Raw genomic sequence first — 25043 nt, 5'->3', positions numbered from 1 at the left:
ACTGTTGCCCACTTCTTATTTACAATGTCACCAGAAAGTGAGAATAGGCATTCACATGGGACTTTTGTAGCTGGCATTGCAAGGTATTTACATGCTAGATATGCTAAACATTCGTATGCCCATTCATGCTTTGGACACCATTCCAGAGGGCATGCTTCCATGCTGATGATGCTCGTTAAAAAAAAAATGCATTAATTAAATTTGTGACTGAACTCCTTGGGGGAGAATTGTATGTCTCTGGCTCTGTTTTACCCACATATATTTCATGTTATAGTAGTCTCGAATGATGACTCAGCACATGTTCGTTTTAAAAACACTTTCACGGCAGAGCTGACAAAACACAAAGAAGGTACCAGTGTGAGATTTCTAAAGATAGCTACAGCACTCGACCCAAGGTTTAAGAATCTGAAGTGCCGTCCATAATCTGAGAGGGGTGAGAGATGGAGCATGCTTTCAAAACTCTTAAAAGTGCAACACTTCAATGCAGAACCTACAGAACCCAAACTACCAAAAAAGAAAATCAACCTGGTGGTGGCATCTGACTCACATGATGAAAATGAACATGCGTTGGTCCACATTGCTTTGGATTGTTATTGAGCAGAACCTGTCATCAGCATGGATGCATGTCCTCTGGAATGGTGGATCAAGCATGAAGAGACATATGGATCTTTAGTGCATCTGTCATGTAAATAATTTGCGACACTGGCTACAACAGTGCCATAAGAATGTCTGTTCTCACTTTCAGGTGGCACTGTGAACAAAAAGTGGGCAGCATTAGCTCTTGCAAATGTAAACAAACTTGTTTGAGCAATTGGCTGAACTAAAAATAGGACTGAATGGACTTGTAGGCTCAAGTTTTACATTGTTTTATTTTTTAATGCAGTTATTTTTGTATATAATTCTACATTTTTAAGTTCAACTTTCATGATAAAGAGATTGAAGTACAGTAGTTGTATTAGGTGAATTGAAAAATATTTTTTTACAGTGCAAATATTTGTAATAAAAATAAAGTGAGCACTGTACACTTTGTATTCTGTGGTAATTGAAATCAATATATTTGAAAATGTAGAAAACATCTAAAAATATTTAAATAGTATTCTGTTATTAACAGTGCAATTAATTGCGATTAATGTTTTTAATCGCTTGACAGCCCTAATAAAAAGTAAATATACTTAAATGCTAAGTTCTCAAGCAGCATTTCTGTATATTTCCTGTCTGTAAATGTTGTTTGTTATTGATGGAAATATTTTTTCTCTGTGTGTACAGTGAAATTGATGTTTACTGCTGTTTACTGATAAAAATCTGTTTCCATGCCTATTTATAAAAGGAGGTTGGAATTGCATTACTATTCCTTCTGCTGGGTCCTCATACTGCTAATGGAATGTAAAACCAGCAAGATATCTGCTTGTATCACTTATCTTTGAAATAACTAATTAAAATCTTTAAGCACTATACAATGAACACTTAATAAATACATTTTAACACTGTATTCATGGTGAATTTTTATACTGTTGCACTGAGCAAAGTAACAAAACAGTGACTTTCATTTGATGTGTGCTTCAGTTTCAACAGAAAATTGTAAAACTTTCTGTAATCCCCAAATTTGCCCATATACATAGTTTAGCCTGAATGCCAATCTTGAATAATGCAGAACTTGTTTCTGAACACCTGTAAGAAAAAATCTTGTAAGAAACATTTTTAAAAGTGTACAGAAGTCCTTTAATAAAGCGTTCTCAAATTGAAATAAGTTGAAAATGTTTTACTAAACCACTGTAATCAGGCAGACAGTTTCTCTAAAATCATATTAGCTGTTTTCCAAATTGTTTCAAATAGAATTTAGTAGTCCTCTACTTGCAACTATTTAGTTGTGCATAGAGGTAATGCTATAGCAGTCTTGTCTTGTTGTTGTTGTTGTGCTTAGCTTTATGGGGTTTTTATATAAAATCTCAGTGAAAGGGTACATGAATAGTATGTTCATTTGAATAGTATACTCCTGATTATTAAACAATGAATGAAATACAATATTCCGAAGAAGTATTCGCATATGAAATATTTATGGATCCATAAATACAATAGCTCTAGCAGCTGAAATAAAGCATTCTCCTTCATGACTTTCCTGTATGTAGTCTCAATGTAAAGGTAGCTTATCTTACAAACTCACAAAAAATTTCCAAACCTCAGATCTATCACTCTGGAATTAAGGGTATAGCCCTTCACATTCCACCTCCCTCTCAAAAAAGTCTCTTAATGGTCCCTCAGTTCTCCTTCCATGAGCCTTAGTAGTAATGGAATCCTACCTGTGTGATGATATGGCTTTCTTAGATAGACTTATTTCTATTGCTGTACTTTTCTTAAAAAAATCCTAGGAATATTTCAATAATTCAGTTACTCTTGAGACCACTTGTCTAATTTAGCAGATGTGGAGCAGAAAAGAAATTGTGGCACCCCTTCTCTTCAAAATTTGTGTAATTCCAACCAACATCCCTGGTGATTGGAATACTTGGGTGAAGGCTGTTATGCTGTTTATTTTCCCAGAGTCAGATGAGAAAGGAAATATACATTGAGACGTACGATGGGGAGCCCTTAGGGACCTTCAGTTCCAAACAGCTGTTTCGTGGGAAGTGCCTGTGTCCACATAAGGCAGATCCAGCGCCAAATGACTTGAAATCCAAGAAATCATCCTCAGATCCACCTAAGGAGGATCCCATATGCTTCAATTCTAGCACTTCTAAATTATTTTATTTGAGGTCTTTGGATCCATATTCTTTGAATGGGACATTTATAGTGATTCCTCGGGATTCCAGGAGAGAATTGTCCTGTTCTTAACAGAATCTGGCAAACCTATAATAAGTGCTCTCAAAGGCAGGGTCTGAAATGGGGTTTTGTCTAAAACTTGTTACAACTGATTACTTCCTGCACCTTTTGCAAGGCTGCAAATGTGCCATCTGCAAGATTGCATAAGTTTTATTTGCAAACAGAACTTTGTACTCAATCCAGATAAGACCCTTTCTTCTTAAGGAGATCAAATATTAGATTTATTGGTGGATGGTGTCAGTCAATGTCTGGAAAGAGATACCCTTCTCACCTCTGATGCTACTCACAGCGGTAGAAATTGATCTTCAAATCAGTGTTGTGGTCCATTTCAGCCAACTGAAAATGTATAGGCTTTGAAAGTCAAGCAAACTTAGACTCCAGACAAACCTCTTGTAGCTGTGAGTAATGTGCTGCTGCTTTAAACACTCCTCCTTCTGATCTGAAGGCAGGCATCACTGATTCTGACAGGCAATGCTGTGATAATATATTTAAAGATTCAGGAAGGAGCTTTGTCTCCCCTGTTACATACTTCCACAGAAATGATGCATTTTGAAAGAGATGTTTTCTTCAGCTCTACGGTTGGTAGGAGTGAAAAGCAACTTACTAGATGGCTTATGTTGCAAAAAAATCAGATGAGCATTGGATAGTCTCCTAAGGACTGTTGTAGGTCTGACTTTTGACATATGGGGTCATCTAGGTTTGGTCTTGCTTGTCTGAAGTCACAGCATGAAATGGCTGGTCTGCTTGAGCACAGGCATGAACCCAAAATCAGTGTTAGATATGCTTCTTTTGCAGAGAGGAGCAAGACTCACATATAGCTTTCCCTTTTTCCTTCCATTATGGAATATTTTCAGGGAGAAAGGAGAGGGTCCATGTGATCCTGATCACCTTAGCTCAGGCTGTGGTTTACAGATTGGCTAGCCCTGTCCATGGTTAGCCCTGTCCAAGGTTAACTTGTTTTTGATCTTGAGCACGGATCTTTTATTTCAGAATAAGGGTCTGGTTCTTCATAGTCATGAATCCTTTCATTTGAACACTTGATTTCTGGGTTACAAGCATGGTTTTTCTGAGCAGTCACATCCTTGCTTTTGGAATCTCAGATACCTTTCACTTGGTAATCATGTGACTTCATGTGAAAGCAATTTTCAAGCTTATGTAGACACTAAAGGAGTTTCAACTTCTTCACTATATACTGGATTTTCACATCCCTGTTATGAACTCAGAATTATCTTTGACTATGGCTAAGGTGTACCGAACAGCCTTTACTTCTGTCATCTCTATCTACCACTCACCTGTTTGAAGGAGTTGGGTCTTTTTTGAAAGCTTGGTAAAATGATTTCTTAAGGATCTGGGCTGGGATTGTCAGAGACCAAAGAGTGTTTAGGTATGCAAGTCCTGCTGAAAGTCAAGAAGATTTGGATGTCTAACCTTCATAGTCTCCTTTGAAAACCGCAGCCTGTATGAATATGTATTCTCCAGATGGTAAAACTGAGCTTTTGCACTGCCCATTCATTTAGCTTTGTTAGGTCCCACTAAAGTTCCACAGCTGCTGCTTCGATACTAACACAAATAATTTTGTGTCCTCCACACATTTTGCCTCCTCTCTCTGTAGCACCTTTTCCAAGTTGCTAAGAAATACAATAAGCATCAGTCCTAGCATGCAATCTTGGGGCACTACACTGTGAACTTTAGCTATAGTGAAAATTGGCCAAGTATTCCTATTGTTATTTTAGCCAGTTCGTAATCTTTGACAGTACTTCAGCTCTCGCTCCATGACTATCTAGCTGTTCTAATCTTGAGAGGAATTTTGTCCTTGTATTTTTGATGGTTCAAATAAAATGTTAACCATGTCTCCTTTACCCACTATCGTACTCAAAAGATTCTAATAGATTAGAGAGGCATGGTTTTCTTTTGGAGAAGATGTTGGTTTATTTCTATAATCTCATGTGTTTTAAGATTTCAACCTGTTCACCTGGTATGGAAGTAAAGCTTACTGGTCTATAATTCCTATAACCCCGCCCCCAGCACCTCCTTTAAAGATAAGTACAACTTATACCACTTTTTAGTTCTCAACTATAGTAGCAGATTTAAGAGTAGACTTATTTTTGTTAGCAGCTGAGCTAAGCCACTTCATTTTCCAGTTCATCAGAATTTTTGAGTGTATACACTCCAGCCCTGTTGACTTACAGATCTTCATTTTATCAGTGTGTTCTAGTGCCTCATCTTTATTACTTGAATAAGCCTGAAGTACATATCTCCCCAACATCCTCTGTGTGGCGAAGACCAGTGAAAAGAAATCACTTAATTTTTCTGCTCCCCTTACCCTGGTAATCCAGTGAATGAATCTATTCTTTTGCAGGCTATGATTCAGAGAAATTATAATAGTGGAATATTTTGAAGGAACGAGCCAACACAACTTCAGTAACAATCAGTTTGGTTTGGTGTCAGGCAAATCAACGAGTGCTATTTTTTCATGAAGAATGCTTGTGAAAAAATATAAGAAAAAAGGAAATCCCTGCATGTAGTATTCATCGATATTGAGAAGGCTTATATGACCGTGTTTTGAGAGCAGTCATCTGTTGCTGTATACGTAGGCCATGAGGAGAAACTGAACTGCTTCTAGTAAGAGCTGGAGTACATCAGGATTTGGCACTAAACCTCTTTTTGTTCATATTGGTGCTCGATGCATTAGAGGGATATCTTGATACCTTGAAGACAACGATACTGTAAGTCTAGAGGGACCAGCCACCAACAAAGATACAGAAGTTCAAGTACCTAGGTTTAATAATGCAGGATAATGTTGAACTTAACAAGCAAAACAGGAAAGGCCTGGACTGAATGGAGAGAAGTGCGTGGAGTGATCTATTCTAGGAAAATACTTTTCAGTTTGATAGGCAAGACTGACAAGACAGTAATTAGGCCTGCATTTTTGTATGGCTCAAAATGCTGGACACTGAGGAAGAGATAGGAGCAGATCTTGAATACAGTAGAAATGAAATGAGAATGTTAAGATAGATGCTTGGAATTACAATGATAGGCCACATTTGAACAAATGAATTGGGGAAGTGTGAAGCTGGTATTATTTACAGAGAAACTGAAGGAATCCAGGCTTAACTGGCTTGGGCATGTGAAAAGAAGATTGGCAGAATATATGGGAAACAGAGCATTAAACTTGGAAGTGAAGGGTAAGAGAGGGGTTGGAAGACCCAAAACTGGATGGATGGATATCATACAAAAGGATCTGATTAGCTGCAGAGTTTCTGAGGAACTGCTTCAAGACAGACTGGGATGGAAAAGAAGCACTCAGAGCCAACCCTGTGTAGATGGGACTAAGGCTAGAGAAAGAAGGAAGACATAGCTTGACAGTACAGAGAGAACTTCTAAGCTCAATCAAGTTTCTACCCTTCCTAGTTAGATCTTGTTGTTAAATATAAGCAAGAGATTCTGTACTCCAAGTCACACATTTTAAATACAGATACACACATTTAGATACACACACAGTAAAATACAGTGTAGTGTTCAAACTCAAATTTAGGTGCCTTTTGCATGAAGGTCTTGTGCCTAATTTAAGTAATCTCAGCTCCTTACTTTGCACTATTCCTATTAACATTAGTTCTTTTGTTTGTTACAATTTTAGTGTCTTTTAGAGACTACTGCATTTGAAAGCTGGCATACAAAATGGCACAGTATTGCATAAAAGCACTTCAAAATAGAATGTGGCTAACTTATCAAGCTCCCAACGGAGAAGTCATTTTCAACAAAAAAGTACATGTTTCTTTTCAGCTTCAAAAGAAATATGAAACTAGTACATAGAGAGGTTTCTTGGTCACATCAACAAATGGTAAACTTAAGAATAAGTATTAAATGGTACACTTTTCTTGAAAATGGAGACACAAACCTTTATCTTATCTGTCTGATGCTGGAACTCCATAATTCCAGACACTAACTTGTCAGTCTTGGTTTTGTAATATCATCTGGTGACCTACAATATTAAAATAAGGATATTCAGACTTAATTCTTACACTAATGATTAGGCAAGTCATCAGGATAGAATGGACCACCAAAGCCATGCAGAAGAGCTGTAAAAAGGTAATTTCTAAAGTTCTATTATGAAACCTATGCAGCAGTAAATATTATAGATTATTAGCAAGTTTAGGAATTAGTATTTTTAGCTCTGAAATGGCTAAGGCAAGAGGCAGAAACAAACAAACCAACCCCTGATTTAGTTGTAAAGTTTATGCATGAAAGTGGACATGTTGTTATTTTGGGGAAACTTACATTGAAGAGGATGAGAATGTATGTGCATGCATTTTACCTTCACACTGAGTAGTTTTTTCATATTTGTGTAATCTTCGTTGGTTAGTGATCTCTGAAGAACTGACATAAGCACTTACACTACAAGGCATACGGCAAAAGCTAGAGATGGGCTCATGTTCAAAAATGGGATTAATTCTTACAGCATTTTCTGTGCCACTGTTGTTGGGAGCAGGATCTCTATAATGCAGAACATTTTTGTTTTATATAAGAATCTGTAACTTAAGGAACGTAACTGAGAATTAATTTTAAAATGTGAAGGGAAAAATCATGTGCTGCTTACTCCAAATTAGTCTGGTTTTTGCATTTTCTTCTTATCTTAACAATTAAAATGATGACAAGAAAAAGAAGGCTTAATAAGCTAAGAACCACCGCTTTTAAAATGAAGGGTTGTATAGGTTCTGGAACAAACTTTGCACAGTGCTCTCCTTGGTAAAACCGGTGCCTACGTACAGGGCATCTAAACAGGAAGAGGGGAAAAGCAAAAATATACATAAAAATAAGACTGAGGGCAGGAAATACAAAGTACAGTACTTGTGCCCAGAATACAGGGAAAACTGCCAACAAGTATGAACAGTTTTCTCATTGTAATTAATCAAAAAGAGTCTTTCCATATGAAGCAGCATGATTAATAATACATGGAAGAATATATCTTCAAGTTCATGATGATTAATATAAAACAATTGGAGACTGAAGTATTCTCTCGTCACCCCCGAACATTGAGGAAGTTTGCATACAGAAGAGAGCTTTGTGGCTGATTCCTAGCTCTATGCTGAGGCCAGGCCAAACCAAACCCTGCACTTGAATGCCCTGGGAATTTGTTCCATATGTTTTAATCACATCTCTTTTTTACATCTTCCCTATACATTGCTTATCGGTGACCTTTAACTTGAGAAGTGCTGTCTGAAGCTTTATACTACACTACTCTAATATAAAATAAACCTCCTTCCAAGATGTTGGGTGAGACCGCTGACTTTTCTATGAGAAGGTAGGTTCATAGATTATCAGAAGCAGGGCCGACTCCAGGCCACAGCGCGCCAAGCACGTGCTTGGGGCGGCACGCCGCGGGGGGCGCTCTGCTGGTTGCTGGGAGGGCGGCAGGCGGCTCTGGTGGAGCTGCCGCAGGCGTGGCTGAGGACAGTCCGCTGGTCCCATGGCTCCAGTGGACCTCCCACAGACACGCCTGCGGCAGCTCCACCGGAGCCGCGGGACTAGCTGACCATCCGCAGAAACGCCTGCGGGAGGTCCACCGGAGCCACAGGACCGGCAAGTGGCAGAGCTCCCCCCACGGCGTGCCGCCGTGCTTAGGGCAGCGAAATTGCTAGAGCCAGCCCTGATCAGAAGTGAAAATCAGTGAGGTTTGAAGTAGTTTTGAAAATGAAGCAAACACTGGACTGAATTCTACTTGCCTTTCCAAGTTCTTACTTGGAAGTACTTCCATTGGTATCAATGATCTGCTATTTTCATACCTTTCTTGGTTTTGCTTGCACAAGCTTTTTAAGTTTATACTGGCATTATAGAAGTATGTAACCAGACACAATTCACAGGCATTGTATTCATTTTTTTTAATAAACTTGCATTCTCATTATGTTTATCTGCATTTAAGCTAAGCCATTTGACTCTATGGACAAAATTCCGACCTTGCAAAATCATGATCTTGGGTAGATATATTATGGGCATTAGATCCCAGCTAAGTTTATTGTTGCAAAATACAGCAAGTCTGCTACCATGAGTTTGCATATAGGGAATTCAGCCGTGTCTCTTCAGAACTCAATCTGAGCTTCAAGCGTCAGCATCCTGTTCTCTCTAAGAATCGCCACCCTGCATTTAAGCAGGGAGGAGTTTGGCTGGCTGGCTGGGAGGAAAAAGGCAATGCTTTCTGGCATGGGGGAGGAGGGAAGACGTAAAGCTGCTGGAAGAGCAGTCAGCGTGGTGGATGACTCACCACCTAGGAATGAGGGGTTTAAAAAGGTCAGCTGAGTCTGGCCCCTCCCCTCTTCACTCAGAACAGGCTGGGCAGCACCCAACCTCCCCCTCCCTAATTAGGTCACAAATATGCCTGTGTTTAGCTATATTTGCTGTGGGCATGACGCTAGCCGCCCCAATAAGTGGGGCTGGGAAGGAATTTTTCCCTTACCATCATATTGGCCAGGTGTATTGGAGGGGTTTCGCCTTCCTCGCAGCAGGTTCAGGTAGGGTCTGTTTGTGCAAAGCATGACGGGTGGTAGGTCATATGTCGCAACTCTTTATTTAAGTGTATAGCGGATGTGCAATGCAGGTACTCCATAAATTAAGGCACAAAAGAATGAAAAAATGGCTTGGAAAAGGAATTAGAGAGGTGGTTGGTAATTGAGCAAGCCGGGGACAGTTGGGGACTCCTATGATTGATACAGTGGGGAGCCAACCCCCTCGTCATTATAGTCCACCTTAACCCCTCGTACGAGGAGGCATGGTCAGTAAAGTCCGGGCAAGAGAATTGCTGGAGAGACCTGGATGAAAAGGGGGTGAGGGGAGCTGGTGAAAGTCCCCCTTCCCCCCCAGAATTAGCTGGAAGTGGTAAGGTCCCGGCAAGGGAATTGCTGGAGAGACCTGGATAAATGGAGGGGGAGCTGTGGCAGAGCCATAAAAAAAAATAATAAAACAAAATTGGCTGGAATTGGTAAGGTCCCGGCAGTGAATCTGCTGAAGCGACATAAATTTTGCACCAGCACTGCACCCATTTTATCCACAGGGTTAGTCCCAGATATCCATCTAATAATAAAGTTGTGACCTAATTAAACCCATATCTAATGTCATTCTTTCAGCATAGGCAGACAAGCCAACAGATGCAAAAAGAGTTAAGGTAAGTCAACCATTGTAGATTTTAAACATTAACAGTATACAATGTGGTGGATACTTCCTCTACAGTCATGACATGCCGAAGTTGTTCAATGTTCTTATTGTTTGTAGTTGATCCTGAATGCTCTAATTAGCATATACTGACCTCTTGAGGTCAGTGCTAAGAATGATTGATTGGGCTAGTCAGATCTGTACTCGGCTTGTTACAATGGCAGTCAGTCAACTGCTGGGTAACAGTCAAGGTTCTGGACATCCTGTGTAAGAGCCTCATTGTCTTTGACCTACTGTACAAATCTACACTCCTTTTGAACACTAGAATTTGGTGCCATAAGGGTAAGTTTGTGTGTCTAGGTTGCATGATATTCTCAGTAATTGGCCCATGCTCCTGAATTTGCTCCCTGTGAAAATATGGTGTCTGGTCACATTTACAGAGAGCTGCAAGAAACATCATGCCTTCCCAACCAATGTAAACCCGGCTCGCTTGATTGCTTTGAAAGCTGTGGGCAGCAGGGTGTCTGATCATAAAAAGATCTTGACTGTCTCAACATATGCCTTGTAAGGTGGCCAGCTATTACAGTGGTGGATGCCATGTGTATATATATGCTTACAATAGTATTTTAAAATGTATTTTATACAACTCAGCCAAAAGTTAATTCCTCACACATATACCTATTTTACCAATAGCCAAAAATGTGAACAAATGTTATTTGATTTTCCAAAATGTCAGAATAGTTGCATTTTGAAAATAAAGAAGAACCAAGAAGAATATCATTTCAAGTTACTTGTAACCTAAGTCAGTGATACTTTCTTTGTAATAAATGTATTCTTTCTAATAAAGAACTAGATTGTGATGCCTTTACTGATGTTGTGCAGTACCTGACTGCTTAAATAGTCCCACTGACTTCAGTGGAAATATTCATTGTGTAAGGTACTTTGTCAATGGAACAATACCACAATCTAGACCAAAATGTCCATAGAATTTTACACACTCTGGCTTGCACTTGATACTCCTGAAAAAAGGTAATCCCAATTGCAACTCTTCATATAACTGATTTTTCAGGAACTATTGTTCAGCAGACTTAATGAGAAATATAATTTGCCTACCTGCAGACAGCTCCTTTTCCTGGAACTAATTCACATTTTCCACCGTTAACACAAAGATGTGGCTGCATCTCACATAGACTTCGACATGGGAGTCTATCTCGGCTTGCGTAACCAGGTTTACAAAGGCAGTCTGCCTCTTTTGTCCATTCATTTGTTATGCACTCTGAAAATTCATCACATGCCATGAATTTGCATGGGTCCGCTCGATCAGCTGTAATAAGATAGAGACATTATTAGTGGATGCATTGAGGCATTATCCTAGTATGGTTGGCAGAACTTGTGGCTGCTACAGAGAACAAAAGAGATTCACTATAGCCAGGTTCCTTCTATATCAATTAGTGGGAATATATTTCAGTATAAAATGAACTTGTACATCTTTCTTTCCTCAGCACAGAAAATTGCTGTTATTTTCTTGCACAATCTGTTTCCTTCCCACATATTCAGAGTCATGTTTTTATGTTTGAACTGTAGAGACTTTTTTGCATGTGGGTGTTCTGATTCCATAATTTTTTCCTTTTGGGGAGTGCTAGTACTATATTTGCACATATATACAAAAAATTTGATTCTTGTCACAAATAGTTTGCAATCTGATTAAGGGCAATTAAAAACAGCACCATCCCTCTGTGTAGTACACAGAGTGACACTGTTACTTAGAAATGGTGGCATTCTCTAGGGGAAAGCCATGTGTAAATGTCTTTGTGGAAGTAAGGTGGTTTACCTTTTAGGACAATCTCCTTTCATGAGGTGTATGAAACCATCACCGCTTGCTGGTTTTCTGGGTTTGGGAAGGAGGCTGCTAGTAAGACACTGTACTGGGGAAGATGAAGGTCTATTGATGCTAGAAGAAAGGATCAAGCCAGGACTGCAGCCTGAAGCCATATTTCCTCCTCCCAAGCACCTCTAATTCTCCTGTGGACTGCACTACCCTTCTTCCTTCTGTTGCCAGATTTCAGTCTCCGCCTCACACCAAAAATCCTGCAGGGGACTTGGCATGAGTCTTCCTAGCATGATGAGGCTGTTAGATGGAAGCAGTGGTGAGGAAGGCTATATCCAATGTATATGTTTTTTGGTAGGAGTATCATTTGGTACCTGGATGGAAGTATGGGAGATTAGGAGGGAGATGAGAGCCATGCTAAATCCTTAGCCCTGAGGATACAATTAATGAGTAGCAAACAGTTTCAACCATGTGCATGAGTGTGGGAAAGGCCTGGGGATAAGCATGCAGAGAATGTTGGGAGGGGCAAAAGGAGGAAATGAGAGCAGAGATATAGGCATGGGTGGAGTGATAGGGCCTCAAAGGTGCATATGAGAGGCCTGAACTGTTAAACGGAACAGAAAATGCAGACTTTACCATAGCTGTAGAGGTAAGCATGGGTCTAGATTAACTATCAACAGCTCTTGAAATGTCAAAATGATGTTATTTCTGCAATAATGGGCCTTAATATTTGTCTTTCTAGGGAAAATAAACATTTAGTTTCAAAAGAGGATTCATGTTGGACATCCTACCTACTAACTATAAACCTGTTGGCTGAGATTTTCAAAGCCTTTAGAGGATATGGATGAACAGTGCCATCAATTTCAATGAGAACTGAACGCTGAGTCCTCCCTAGTGGCAGTGAAAATCTCAGCCATGCTTGAGGATGCTCATATCTGTCTATACAAATAGTGAAATGGATTGAATGATCTATAGGTCTCTTTCCGCTCTAACCTTCTATATAATTCCATGATTAGTTTCTTTCAAATTAAAGACTAGGGAGGCTGTTTTAAATCGATCTTTGGTACTCATAAGATGATGTCACTTTGGCATCCACTTTGTTATTGGAATGAAGAACTTTGTATTTTACTAAGTTTGAAGCTAAATAAATAAATAAATAAAAATTGTGTCAGCAATAATAATAAAGTAAATATCTGTAATTGCTGACTGACAAATCCCTGTCTAAATGTAATAGAAACAAAATCTTTACTGTATTAATAATTTTGAATGAAAATTAAAAAAAACATTTTGTAGCAAAGCAATAAGTTTGTAAATCAAAAATTATTAGCTCTTATTTTACAGAAAGGAAGTGAAATAACTTAAATAGGTTTTAGCCTGGAGTGGAATTCTATATCAATGTTCACAGAGAAACAGTTTTTCTCTTTTAAAAAAACAAACAAAAAACCCAAAAACAAACAAACAAAAAAACCACAATAAAAAGCCTGCTAGCTACAGAATCATAGATAGAAACAGAAAATATTAGCTGGATCCACTGAAATGTGTCATCCTGCCTCCCCCCAGCATTTTACAAGGCTAGTTATTGCCTAGATGACTCTCACTAGTATCTATCTTCTCTTGCTTGTATGTAAAAATAAAGTAAATCAATACATAAAATTGTCAAGATAAATTGAATCTTTGATTACATATTTTTTGGGGAAAAGTGTGTATGTAACAGAAATAGAATTAGAATTCTGCTTAGACTCATAGATTTTAAGGCCAGAAAGACCATTAGATTATCTTGTTTGACCTCTTGTGCATTGCAGGCCTTTGAACTTCATCCAGTTACTCCTGTAGTGTGCCCAATAACTTGCATTTGATTAAAGCCTACCTTCCACAATAGCATCTAGTCTTAATCTGAAGACTCCAAGAAATGGAGAATCCACCACTGCCATTAAAATCATTCCTGGTGACAGTGTACCTCTGCTATGAAATGTATTCACTCTTCTGCACAAAAGGTTGGGCATGTATTCAGTATGCTTTTTTAAACTGTTAAAATTGACTTTTACAATATGCTAGAAGATTGCTTTGTGCTCATGTAAGGAATACCAGTCATGAAATCTGTTCACTAGCCATGAAATAAGGATTTACCATTCCTTCTGTTGGCTAAGGACAAAGTAGATTTGATAGGTTCACTTACTACTTTTAAAATTATCTTTCAAGGCAGTGATCAGACTCTCGACTGATTCATGTTGGAGTCATGTTGATGTTACCTGGGCCTTAGAAAAACATGCTTTCTAGATTGTGGGTGGTCCATTACCATTTCCATGGCTAATGAGTTGGGGAATCTGTTTATGTACAACTTATGAATTCTGGTTGTTGTTATGAAACTGTTGTATCTTGGAATGCCTCTATCTGGATGTGGGATCCACTATTTTCTGACAGACCTGTAGCACATACATACCAGAGGAGGAACAATGGTTGGTTACTAAAATAGTTGCCTATTCAGGTGGAAACCTTGAGACAAAAGATTGGCTTTTACCGAGGAGAACTGGTTTATCAGATTTCAGAGTGGTAGCCATGTTAGTCTGTATCAGCAAAAAGAATGAGGAGTACTTGTGGTACTTTAGAGACTAACAAATGTATTTGAGCATAAGCTTTCATGGGCTAAAACTCCCTTCATTGGATGCATGCAGGGGAAAATACGGTAGGAAAAAATATATATACACAGAGAACATGAAAAAATGGGTGTTGCCATACCAACTCTAATGAGACTAATCAATCAAGGTGGGCTATTATCAGCAGGAGAAAAAAAACTTTTGTAATGATGATCAGGATGGCCCATTTCCAACAGTTGACAAGAAGGTGTGAGTAACAGTAGGGGAAAAATTAGCATGGGGAAATAGTTTTTACTTTGTGTAATGACCCATCCACTCCCAGTCTTTATTCAAGCCTAATTTAATGGTGTCCAGTTTGCAAATTAATTCCAATTCTGTAGTTTCTCATTGGAGTCTGTTTTTGAAGGTTTTTTTGTTGGAGAATTGTGACTTTTAGGTCTGTAATTGAGTGACCAGGGTGGTTGAAGTGTTCTCAAACTGTTTTTTGAATGTTATAATTCTTGAAGTCTGGTTTGTGTCCATTTATTCTTTTGCATAGAGACTGTCCGGTCTGGCCAATGTACATGGCCAAGGGGCATTGGTTGCACATGATGGCACATATTACAGTGGTAGATGTGCAGGTGAATGGGCCTCTCATGGTATGGTTGATGTGATTCGGTCCTATGATGGTGTCCCTTGAATAGATATGTGGACAGAGTTGGCAACAGGCTTTGTTGCAAGGATAGGTTCCTGGGTTAGTGTTTTTGTTGTGTAGTATGTGGTTGCTGGTGAGTACTTGCTCCAGGTTGAGGGGGCTGTCTGTAAGCGAGGACTGGCCTGTCTCCCAAGATCTGTGGGAGTGAGGGATTATCCTTCAGGATAGGTTGTAGATCCTTGATGATGTGCTGGAGAGGTTTTAGTTGGGGGCTGAAGGGGATGGCTAGTGGGGTTCTGTTACTTCCTTTGTTGGGCCTGTCCTGGAGTAGATGACTTCTGGGTATTCTTCTGGCTCTGTCAATCTGTTTCTTCACTTCAGCAGGTGGATATTGAAGTTTTAAGAATGCTTGATAGAGATCTTGTAGGTGTTTGTCTCTGTCTGAGGGACTGGAACAAATGCGGTTGTATCTTAGTGCTTGGCTGTAGACAATGGGATCGGTGTGATGTGGTCTGGATGAAAGTTGGAGGCATGTAGGTAAGTATAGTGGTCAGTAGGTTACCGGAAACAAATACTCACCAGCAACTACACACAAGAAAAACAGTAACCCAGGAACTTATCCTTGCAACAAAGCCCCAAATTTTTTTTTCTCATGCTGATAATAGCCCACCTTAATTGATTAGTCTTGTTCGAGTTGGTATGGCAACACCCATTTTTTCATGTTCTCTGTGTATTTATATCTTCCTACTGTATTTTCCACTGCATGCATCCGATGAAGTGGGTTTTAGCCCATGAAAGCTTATGCCCAAATAAATTCCTTAGTCTCTAAGGTGCCACAAGTGCTCCTCATTCTTTTTGGTTTAACAGAGGAGAGGTTGCTTGGCAGTGTTGTCTCTTGGTAAAGATGTGTTATCACCTGTTGATTCAGGAAGTCACCTGAAAAAGAGTGCTGGAGTTTATAAAAGAAAGGGCCATTTGAGAGAGAGACACACAGGAAGTTTGGGGCAGAAAAGAAGGAAATGGGAAGGCTTTTGTAGCAATGGGATCTAATTTAACTGTGGATCAACCAAGATAAGGGAAAGTTAGCTGATCTAGAGAGGGAAAGAGGCTCCATATTTCTGAACTGAGACACTGAGCTTCAGGAGCTGGATTCCAGGCATCCCAGAGGCCTCTGTCCAAGCCCAAAGAACTCTCCAGAATGGTGAGGTAACTGAGGGAGGGAAAATGCATGCCTTTTGTCTAGAGCTGTGTATGTCTCCTGCTGTTAAGTAAAGGGTAAATTGTGTTTAGAGTCCTGTGGAAAGTCTGTGTGCTTTCACTGTCATGTACCCCTGAAGAGAGAGACCAGAAGACGAACCAGAAAGCAAACAACTTCAATGGGATTCTGGGGAATGTGCAAGAGCTGCTGGGGATGCGTGCGGATATGGCCCTAGTTTCAGGGCCTAGGCAATTGGGCTGCAGGGTCCACACTGTCAAGAGCGGTGTCAGATTTGAAGGCCACATGTGGAGTGTGTGCCTAGAGGCCCAAAGCCAGGGACAATACCTGAACTCTGTCTAGCCCCAGCAAGCTAAGGGTTTGTGGAGTTGTTTGGATCCCCTCACAGCAGTTTGGTGAATGTTAAGCAGAGGGAACCTGATGACATGCATTTAAATATTTGTGCAATCCTGTTTTACTTTCTTGCTGGAATCAGTACCACTTTGATTTATACATGGAAATGGTGAGTACTGCAGGTAATTCATTTCCCTCAGCTGCATCTCTGTGCAGTCTTTAAAGTTCAATATTTAATCTTTCCTTGCCTTTTCCATAGCTCCATGGAGAGCTTTTCCCTTTCTCATTTTATTTCCCTACATCTTCATCTCTTGGGCTCAGTTGCATTTGCTGGCAAAGATACAATTTGTATTAGCATCCCTTTTGTAATTGTTGTAGAGAGAACGAGCTGAATGCATTGTGTTGTGCATTCATCTCAGATTACATTTGACTGTCTCCCTAGTTATCAGTTCACATTGCTGTTTCTGCGTTTATTAAAGGAATGCATTCTTTCAAGTGTAAATGATGCCTTATGGAGAATCATGGGAGAACATTCTGTTAGAGACAATTCTGCTTTCTGAGTCAGATGCTGTCTTTTTCTTCTCTCATTCTTTACCATTAAGGCTAGTGTCATGAAAGCAAGCTATATCTGAGCTCTTCTGCTCCTCCTACTTATTACCCTGTTTCTTTTAGCTTGTTAAATGAACTTATTTTTCCTGAGGCATCAGTGGATATTTTAACTAAAATCTTTTCAGTGGGGGGTCTAAGAGATCATGACAGAGCTGTTCATCTAATTAGTTCATTGATTAAAATATTAATTTCTACATTAGTTCCATGTCCTCTTGTAAAGTCCCCATTTTAACTATAAAATTTTAGTTTAATGGAAGTGATTTTTTATTGTGCTGTCAAAGGCCAGCATCAGTACCAAGGGAACTAGGTTATAGCTAAGTTTTACTCTGTGTGTACGTCAGCGCTGTAGTTTTCAGGAGTGTGAAGCTATCACTTTTTAGCTGTTAGAGTTAGTCATAAAGCATTCTTCTGAGTTATACTGGGTCATTATTTTCCTGTAATGCTGTATCATTTTCCTTAATATAATTCTGACCGCACAATGTGGCCATTGCAATTTGTTGCCATATTTTCACTTTGGTTTGATGATTGATTTAAAAATACTTGTGGTATTTGGCAGGTCTTTTGGCTGCCTCTTGCAGCAGGCTGAGATTTGTTTGAATATTTAGTTGTGGTACATCATTGTCTCCACTAGATGGGTCTCATTTTCACAAATGAAAGGGGATTTACTGCAAAAAGATTTAAACATGTTTCAAACCTGTAGATTTTTTTTGAGGTGATTTCAATTTCTATGGGAAGGTAGTAGAGAAAATGGTGGTATAACACTCTAAAATTATGATGCTAATTAAGCAATGAATACATCAGGAAACAGCATCAGGGAGAAATCTGGTTTATGAGATGGAATGTGTTCCAATCACTGTTGATAGCCTGATAAACATTATCATAATTGTGAAAGTTTCTAAGTATCCCCGTTATTTCTGGTTGCCATAATTTCCTACTAAAATGAAAGATCAAGGGTAGTGTGAATACTGGAAGCCCAATATTAATAATCTTTAACACAGAAATTTCTTTTTTTTTTTTTTCAGTTGTATTGGGTAAAACCATCAATTGTAGTAATACTCTGAAAGGTCAGCTGTACATTTTTTTATTTTATTTTTTTTACATGTTTTTAGTAACATAATCTTACCTGGCTCAATATCAAGAGAGTAGCTGTCAATTTCCAAATTCAGGCGCTGGGCTGCAGCATCGCAAAAGTCTTCCAAAACACAGTGCACAGCTTCTGTGATATTGTATGGAACTGTCTTAGCAAACTTCATTTTGCTATTGACAATCACACTTCCATTTCTGAAGTTAAGTATTTCCAATTGCTTAAATCCTGTAAGGTTGGACTGAAGATATGGAAGCAGCTGCAAAACAGGAAGTTGTTTTACTTTAAATCCCCTATCAGTGCCTAGCTGCTATTAATTTCACTTATATTCACTTTTCATTATCAAGTACCTGAATCACCCACTTATTTCTCTGAGTGCTTAACTACCAAGTCCAGTTTTCTATTTGCCTTGATTAGTCTCTGTATTTGCATCTTTCTCAATAGTGTACTGAGATGGATGGACGCTAGTTTTCCTTGTAATGAAACAGTGTTTGGGGAATTTATGGGTCTGAATAAAGAAAAATCACCTCACTAAAAAGCCAACTTCAATTATTTTCAAAGGGTTCCATCCAGGCAAGTGACAGCACGATATAATAAGCATGTTACTGTTGTCCAATGGTCCATATCTAATCACTGTTGTCCAAATCTATATCTAATCACATTCTCTTTGATAACTCATGATGTATTTTAAAAGGATTGATAATAAATCCAGCATAAGGATTCAATTCTTAGATGTAATCAGTGTTACCATACCACTGAAGTGGAGCTAAGAAAAATCCAATTAAAATTACTTGCCAAGAATATATGTGTGGTTTCTCGCATAGGTAAATATTATTTTTTTCTCTTTTTCACATGTATTCTCCTTCATAAACCACTGCTACCTGTTACACAGTCAGCATCTCAGACTGAAAAAAAAAGTTACTTGTTATAGTAGTTCAAGGTGTTTTATTAAACTGGAGGACGAGGCCTTATACTGTGTGTTTTCCAGCTTCTCCTTAGCTTACTGATCTGGTCAGAATAAATCAGTTTTCTAGATGAATGCCCCCGGTAGCTTGTCTCTTTTTATTGCTTCTGCTAATCTGGGGAGCAATAATATAAGATAAGGAAAATCTTTTTTCTTTAATCTGTGCTCAAATACTGTACATCACAGACAATCTGTTTTTACTCACCAGCTGCATGAATTGTTGCTCTAGTGCCCTGTATTCCAGAGAACTCCTGTTGAAGAGGTCATCAGAAAAATGCATGTTGGTTACTCTCAGGCTGAAGAAGACCACTAGCTCTTTGCCTTTGGCTGCCGTTGTCATGGAGCTAGTGGTTACATACTTCAATGTAGGAGCTAGGGTGACTTCTGCTGATTGGCTCTCCGACCCAGAAATATATCCACTGCCATACTCCCCTTCATCCATTCTTACTGTGCTCATCGTGTTGACTCTATCCAGTTCTGCAGCAATATCCTGAACTCCTGTTTCGAAGCCAGTAGGGATGCTACTCTCAGCTGCTGGCACTGGTGATCCTGTTATTTCAAAGGACTGGTCTATAATAATGGAGTGGCTGTGAGGTGGACTAGTCATTGCTGGCAGTAGTGTGATTTGGTCAGTGGGTAACGTGGCTATGACGACTTCTTCAGGCAGGGTGGTGGAGTGGCCACTTGAATCAATAAAGAAAGGCAAAGTTCTGTCTGTTGATAAAATATCATCACCTGACGATTCTGATGGATTTATGATCTTTACAGCTGCAAAGAGAAGGGGGGAGGCAAATATTTCATTTTGAAAAATATACATAATGAAATATTTATATAGCATTTCAAGTGAGGAGTATATTCTCCTTAAAAATGTCTCATCAGAACACGACAGTCTTATTATGACCCCTTTCTAATGACTCAAGCCTGGTCTACACTGCGGGGGAGGATCGATCTAAGTTATGCAACTTCAGCTACATGAATAACGTAGCTGAAGTCGACATACTTAGATCTACTTACCGCCATGTCTTCACTGTGGATAGTTGATGGCTGACACTCCCCCACCGACTCCGCCTGCGCCTCTCACCCTTGTTGAGTACCGGAGTTGACAGGAGAGTGCTCGGCGGTTGATTTATCGCATCTAGACTAGATGCGATAAATTGATCCCTGCTGGATCGATAGCTGCCTGTCGATCCAGCCAGTAATATAGACAAGCCCTTAGTAAGAAAATGGAGAAAAATGCTCAGTCCACACGGTTACATGCTGAGCTTTGTGTGTGCTTTGTTTAAGTTATAATTAGACTTTATAAGTCTTTCCCTAACTTTTGCTAAAGGGCCGTGTGGTTTTGACATACATACTCACACCGTCAGTTTATACTGACTGAAAGTGTAGGTTGCAGCTTTGACTTGTCTGGCTGGATCAGTGCAGGCCTTGAGTCATTCCTGGCCACTCCCTCTTTGTGAAAGATTAAAGATGGTATTTGCCACTGACCTCAAAATGTGGTTGTACAAACCTGTGCAGCCTCCTCAGATACAATCAGATACAAAAGATTGTCAACTTTGGTAAATATACTGTTTAAGAAACAAACAAAACCCTCCTAAAGAATCATTTGCTACATTTAAAACAACCAGATTATAGGATTCTTTCAGATGCCTGCTGGAGCTCAGAGGCAGTCTAGGAATGTGTAGTTGAAATTCAGATCTTAAGCATGGAGAAATGAGACTGTTTGAATTTAGACAATCAGCTAACTTACGGTAGTAATATAACAGAAAAGGACAGATTTCAACTTCAGCCTAAAGAGGGCATCTTCTCTCTTTTCCAGTGATGTCATTGTTAGGGGGGTTTCAAGGGGCTCCTAGTCAAAACTCCTGACTTAACTTGGCAGGAAAGTTCATCTTTAGACACTACTTTATTATCCCTGCCAGAGATCACTTATCCTGGCAGTTTATAAAAATATTTCCCTTTAGAATAGACTGGATTGGCGTGAGAGAGGGAAAAAAAGAGGTATTTTCAAAATATTACTTAATACAGTTATCTCTAAACCCTCCAGACTATCTCTCCTCTCTTCAAATGACACAAGTCGTAAGCCTGTGCTTATCTGATCTGTATGGTTAGGAGCAAATATGCATTTCCAGCAGAGAGAAACTTAGTTACCTCATCTCTTGGTAATGGTTACAGGAGACCTTTACTATTAAATGGGAAAGTAAAGAAAAATGCTAATCCTTCTCCCCTCCTGTCTGCAGATAAATCCTGTCAATCAGAGTGTCTCCAAGTCTAAAGGGATTTTTTTTTCCTTTAGTGAGCTCTTTGTTAAAATATTGCTGCCACTCACAGTTCTTTTAATTACCAATGAGAATTCTTTCAGACATTAGCTTAAAACTAGTGTCTTGGTGGGGAGATACAAAAATGTCCAAGTCCTCTTTCCTTTAGGATGATCAGACATTCAAAATAGATGCCCTGTACCAAAATCTGCCCTCAACTTTTTGTGCAGTTCTAAAGACTTCAGAATTAGGCCCTTGAAAAAAAGATTAATCTTCCTGTCATAGTTGCCACCTTGGGAAAATAACCGGTACATATTTTCTTTCATTCATCATTTTGAGGGTGCAATGGTGTACAGTTCCTTCTTGGGTAAAGCAGAGTCTGTTAACAGCCTTATGGCAGCTGCTTCTGCCTACACAGTCACTACATCAGCTTACTCCACTGCAAACTGCTTGAATACCAGTATGAAAGGCACTATGCAAAAATCGTATTCCAATACTGCTTTAGGCAGGCATTGAGTAACAGGTCTATATGTTATATTTCTGTAATTTGCTGATAATTACCTTGGAAAACACAAATACTAGACAAATCTTTGTTAAATACTTGAGTTTACTATGATGGTAACATTGTATCCCAAAACATATCACAGTGCCCTGGTAGCTTTGCAAGAAACAGTCACTCAGAAACAAACACTTGGCTTGCTACAGCAAAGGCAATTGGAGAGAGGCCATACACATACTATAATTTACTCCCCTTCTAGAAGTAGCAGAGTCAGAAGTCTGGGGAGGAAGCAACAACAGATAGCAAGGGCATTGGAAGATGGCTGAATGTATCTCTTGCCCTTCTGAAGATGGGGTTATTAGTTTTATACTACAGTGGTGAGCATTCTATAAATAGAACACATAGACAGAGGGTGATAGGAGCCACTTGTGGCTCATTCATCTCTTTCTTCCCTGTTACAAGCCCAGCAAACCTTCCCGACCAATTCTGCTGCCTTCTCCTCCATAAGTGCAGGCCCCTTTTCTTTGAGCACCTTATTATTTTGAACAAAAGTACCTTTAGTCACAACAGCATTTTAGATAAGGTGATTTTCCTAATTAATAGGTAAACATTGATTCTGTTTGCTGGTTGAATGATTAGGGATAGGTTCTGATCTCATTTACTTTAGGAGTGAACTCATAGAAAACAGTGGAGCTACCTGGGTATAAAACCTGGCCAAGTGAGATGAGGCTAAATGGATCTGAACTGAGCATTAAAAACTCAGCGCAATGATTCTAGGAAGCTGAACAGGTTGTATGGAAAGCAGCATTATATCTTGGTGACATTAGATAGCTAGATATTAAAATCAGTCAGAACACCAGTTTGCTTACTATACACAACTGCATTTTGACATATCACCCACCCAATGGCTCCTTTGGAGTGACTTATATAAAATACACACCATGCAATGTTCAACACTAAAAGGAAGTCAGAGCATTGGCACTTGGAGAAAAGAAAACTGTGCTATTAAATCCATGAGTGACAGTACTGGATTGCTGGATGCTATGAAACTATAAAAACACCACTGAATGAAATGGAGAGGCTGAGGGCCTATTTACTCTAAGGCCACTTTACAGATCCCTGAAAGTGCAAAGGGGTTATAAAATTTATATTTATATTTATATTATATTATATTATATTAAATTTATATTTTCTTCCACAGTCACAACATACAATTTGCATGCTGAAAATGTAATACAGGATCTATCATGACACTGGATGAAACTGAAGCCATTCAGTTACCGTAATGGTGTATGTGATGTCCACAGTAAATGCTGTACCACAGTATAGGGACTTAACACTTGATTAAAATCCTCAAGTACTGCCACAATGGAAACAATAAATAACACTACAAATGCATACACACTTAGTTTGTCAGTACAAAGACTTCCTCCTGTGTCATTCAGCATTAAAACTGGGGACCATACTATACCCTTGTGTATATCTCATAAACTGAAGTTGCAGAAATGTTTGTAAATACAAACATGATGAACTCCCTCTGCCCTTATCTAAGTAAATTGGTTATTGATTAGCACAAACAGGTAGAGCTGTGTATCTGACAATCAATAGCATATATGGTAAAAGACTTTCCTTTAGTTGTAGCGCGCGCGTGTGTGTGTGTGTGTGTGTGTAAATTTAATAAAATTGAATTACAGGAGCTTTAAACTCTATATCCCCATTTTATTGACAGCTGTAGCAATAAATCATTCCAATCTCCTCACTTTTATGCTTTGTTGTGACACTGGGTCAATCAGGGAATGGGCAGAGTTTTATATAAAATAAACCTAACCATGTCCTGTGGTAAACAAGTCCTCTCTTTTATTGATGGCACAATCAGCTGTTAGATTGACAGTGAATAAGACAAGATTGCAGTGAGGTACAAGTGTGCTCAGAAATGGGTTTTAGAAATGGGTGGAGATTAGTGTTTGATGAACAATTTTTTAGGAAAACCACCGACCCTCTGGAGCATCCCTGTCCCAAAATGATAAATTAAAATGGAACATTTATGAGCTTGAATTTGGCAGACTGTGAAATTGTGATGGTATTTGTGAGACAGGTAGTTTTAAGTGACTCATCTGAATTCACACAGTGAATTTTAGGTAGAGCCTTGAACACAATACAATTCTGATGCCCATCCCTGTGTGTTAGCAACAATGCATCTATATTACTATAGACTAGTAATAACTCAAATACTACAACGTGTGAAGATGAGTATTGTTTCTTTATAGCAGGAACCTAGGCAGAAGAGGGTTTGCGAGAAGTGCTTAACAGAAACTCTGCAGTGAAGCAGAGGGAGAGAGACTAGGTTTAGGGATAATATTCCTTACGTTATTTTAATAAAGTGCCTTATTCAGCATGAGAAGAAAGTGACTCTGTTATTCTCAAACATTGTCCCATGACAGCATATTGTTGTTGTTAGACTGTTATTGTGGAAGACTATAGTATTTTTAAAGCATTTCCTGTGACTTTAGTGATTCCCTCTGCCCTCTAACTGTAACAATAATAACACTCCCTAACAATTGGTGCTGTACTGACAAAATAGTTTGATATTATGACTCCTGAGTTCTATCCTGTGCAACTGCTCTCCTTATAACCCTCATTAACCAAAATATGCTAGGTGCTGTACATACATATAGAAAGACCCTGCTTCGAAGAATTTATGTTCTGAAAGATATAAAGCAGATGAAAGGTGAGGGGGAAATGGGACACAACACCCAAGTAAAGCAATCAGGGTGATGGTTGGCAGATGTATTGCTAGTTCTCCATCTCTTTTGGTTTTAACTGGGCTTTCCGGATTTACAGGATACTTTCATACATTAAATGCATGATGAGCCGAAGGACATAGGCCAAAGGTGTTGGGTCTGGTTTTCAAAGATGCTGAGCTCCCACATTTCCAGCTGAAATCAGTGGGAGCTGCAGATCAACAGTACACATGTCGGAAAAGTCAGAGCCAAGACTCAATCTTAAGAGGGCCTGGGTTCCTATTATGTCCTTATTATTGAAAATTGGTTTTTTAGCTTATATGAATATT

General features: G+C 39.1%; 1 protein-coding gene across 1 annotated transcript in view; it reads right to left on the bottom strand.

Annotated features, from left to right (window-relative positions):
* Positions 1-1532: 1532 nt before the first annotated feature.
* The window catches only part of IMPG1 (interphotoreceptor matrix proteoglycan 1), a 103618-nt gene continuing 80107 nt past the window's right edge, over positions 1533-25043 (bottom strand). Inside the window, exons 13-17 of the mRNA XM_050950103.1 lie at positions 19425-19987; positions 18295-18514; positions 11071-11281; positions 6713-6796; positions 1533-1668 (exon numbers count right to left, since the gene is read on the bottom strand). Of these exons, the coding sequence (XP_050806060.1) occupies positions 6757-6796; positions 11071-11281; positions 18295-18514; positions 19425-19987 (1034 nt within the window). The 3' untranslated portion in view covers positions 1533-1668; positions 6713-6756. The remainder of the gene's footprint in view (positions 1669-6712; positions 6797-11070; positions 11282-18294; positions 18515-19424; positions 19988-25043) is intronic.

The sequence above is a fragment of the Gopherus flavomarginatus genome, chromosome 4 (assembly GCF_025201925.1).
Source record: "Gopherus flavomarginatus isolate rGopFla2 chromosome 4, rGopFla2.mat.asm, whole genome shotgun sequence".
NCBI lineage: Eukaryota > Metazoa > Chordata > Testudines > Testudinidae > Gopherus > Gopherus flavomarginatus.
Note: the sequence above shows the minus strand (reverse complement) of the source record. Positions and strands in the feature narration are given on the sequence as shown.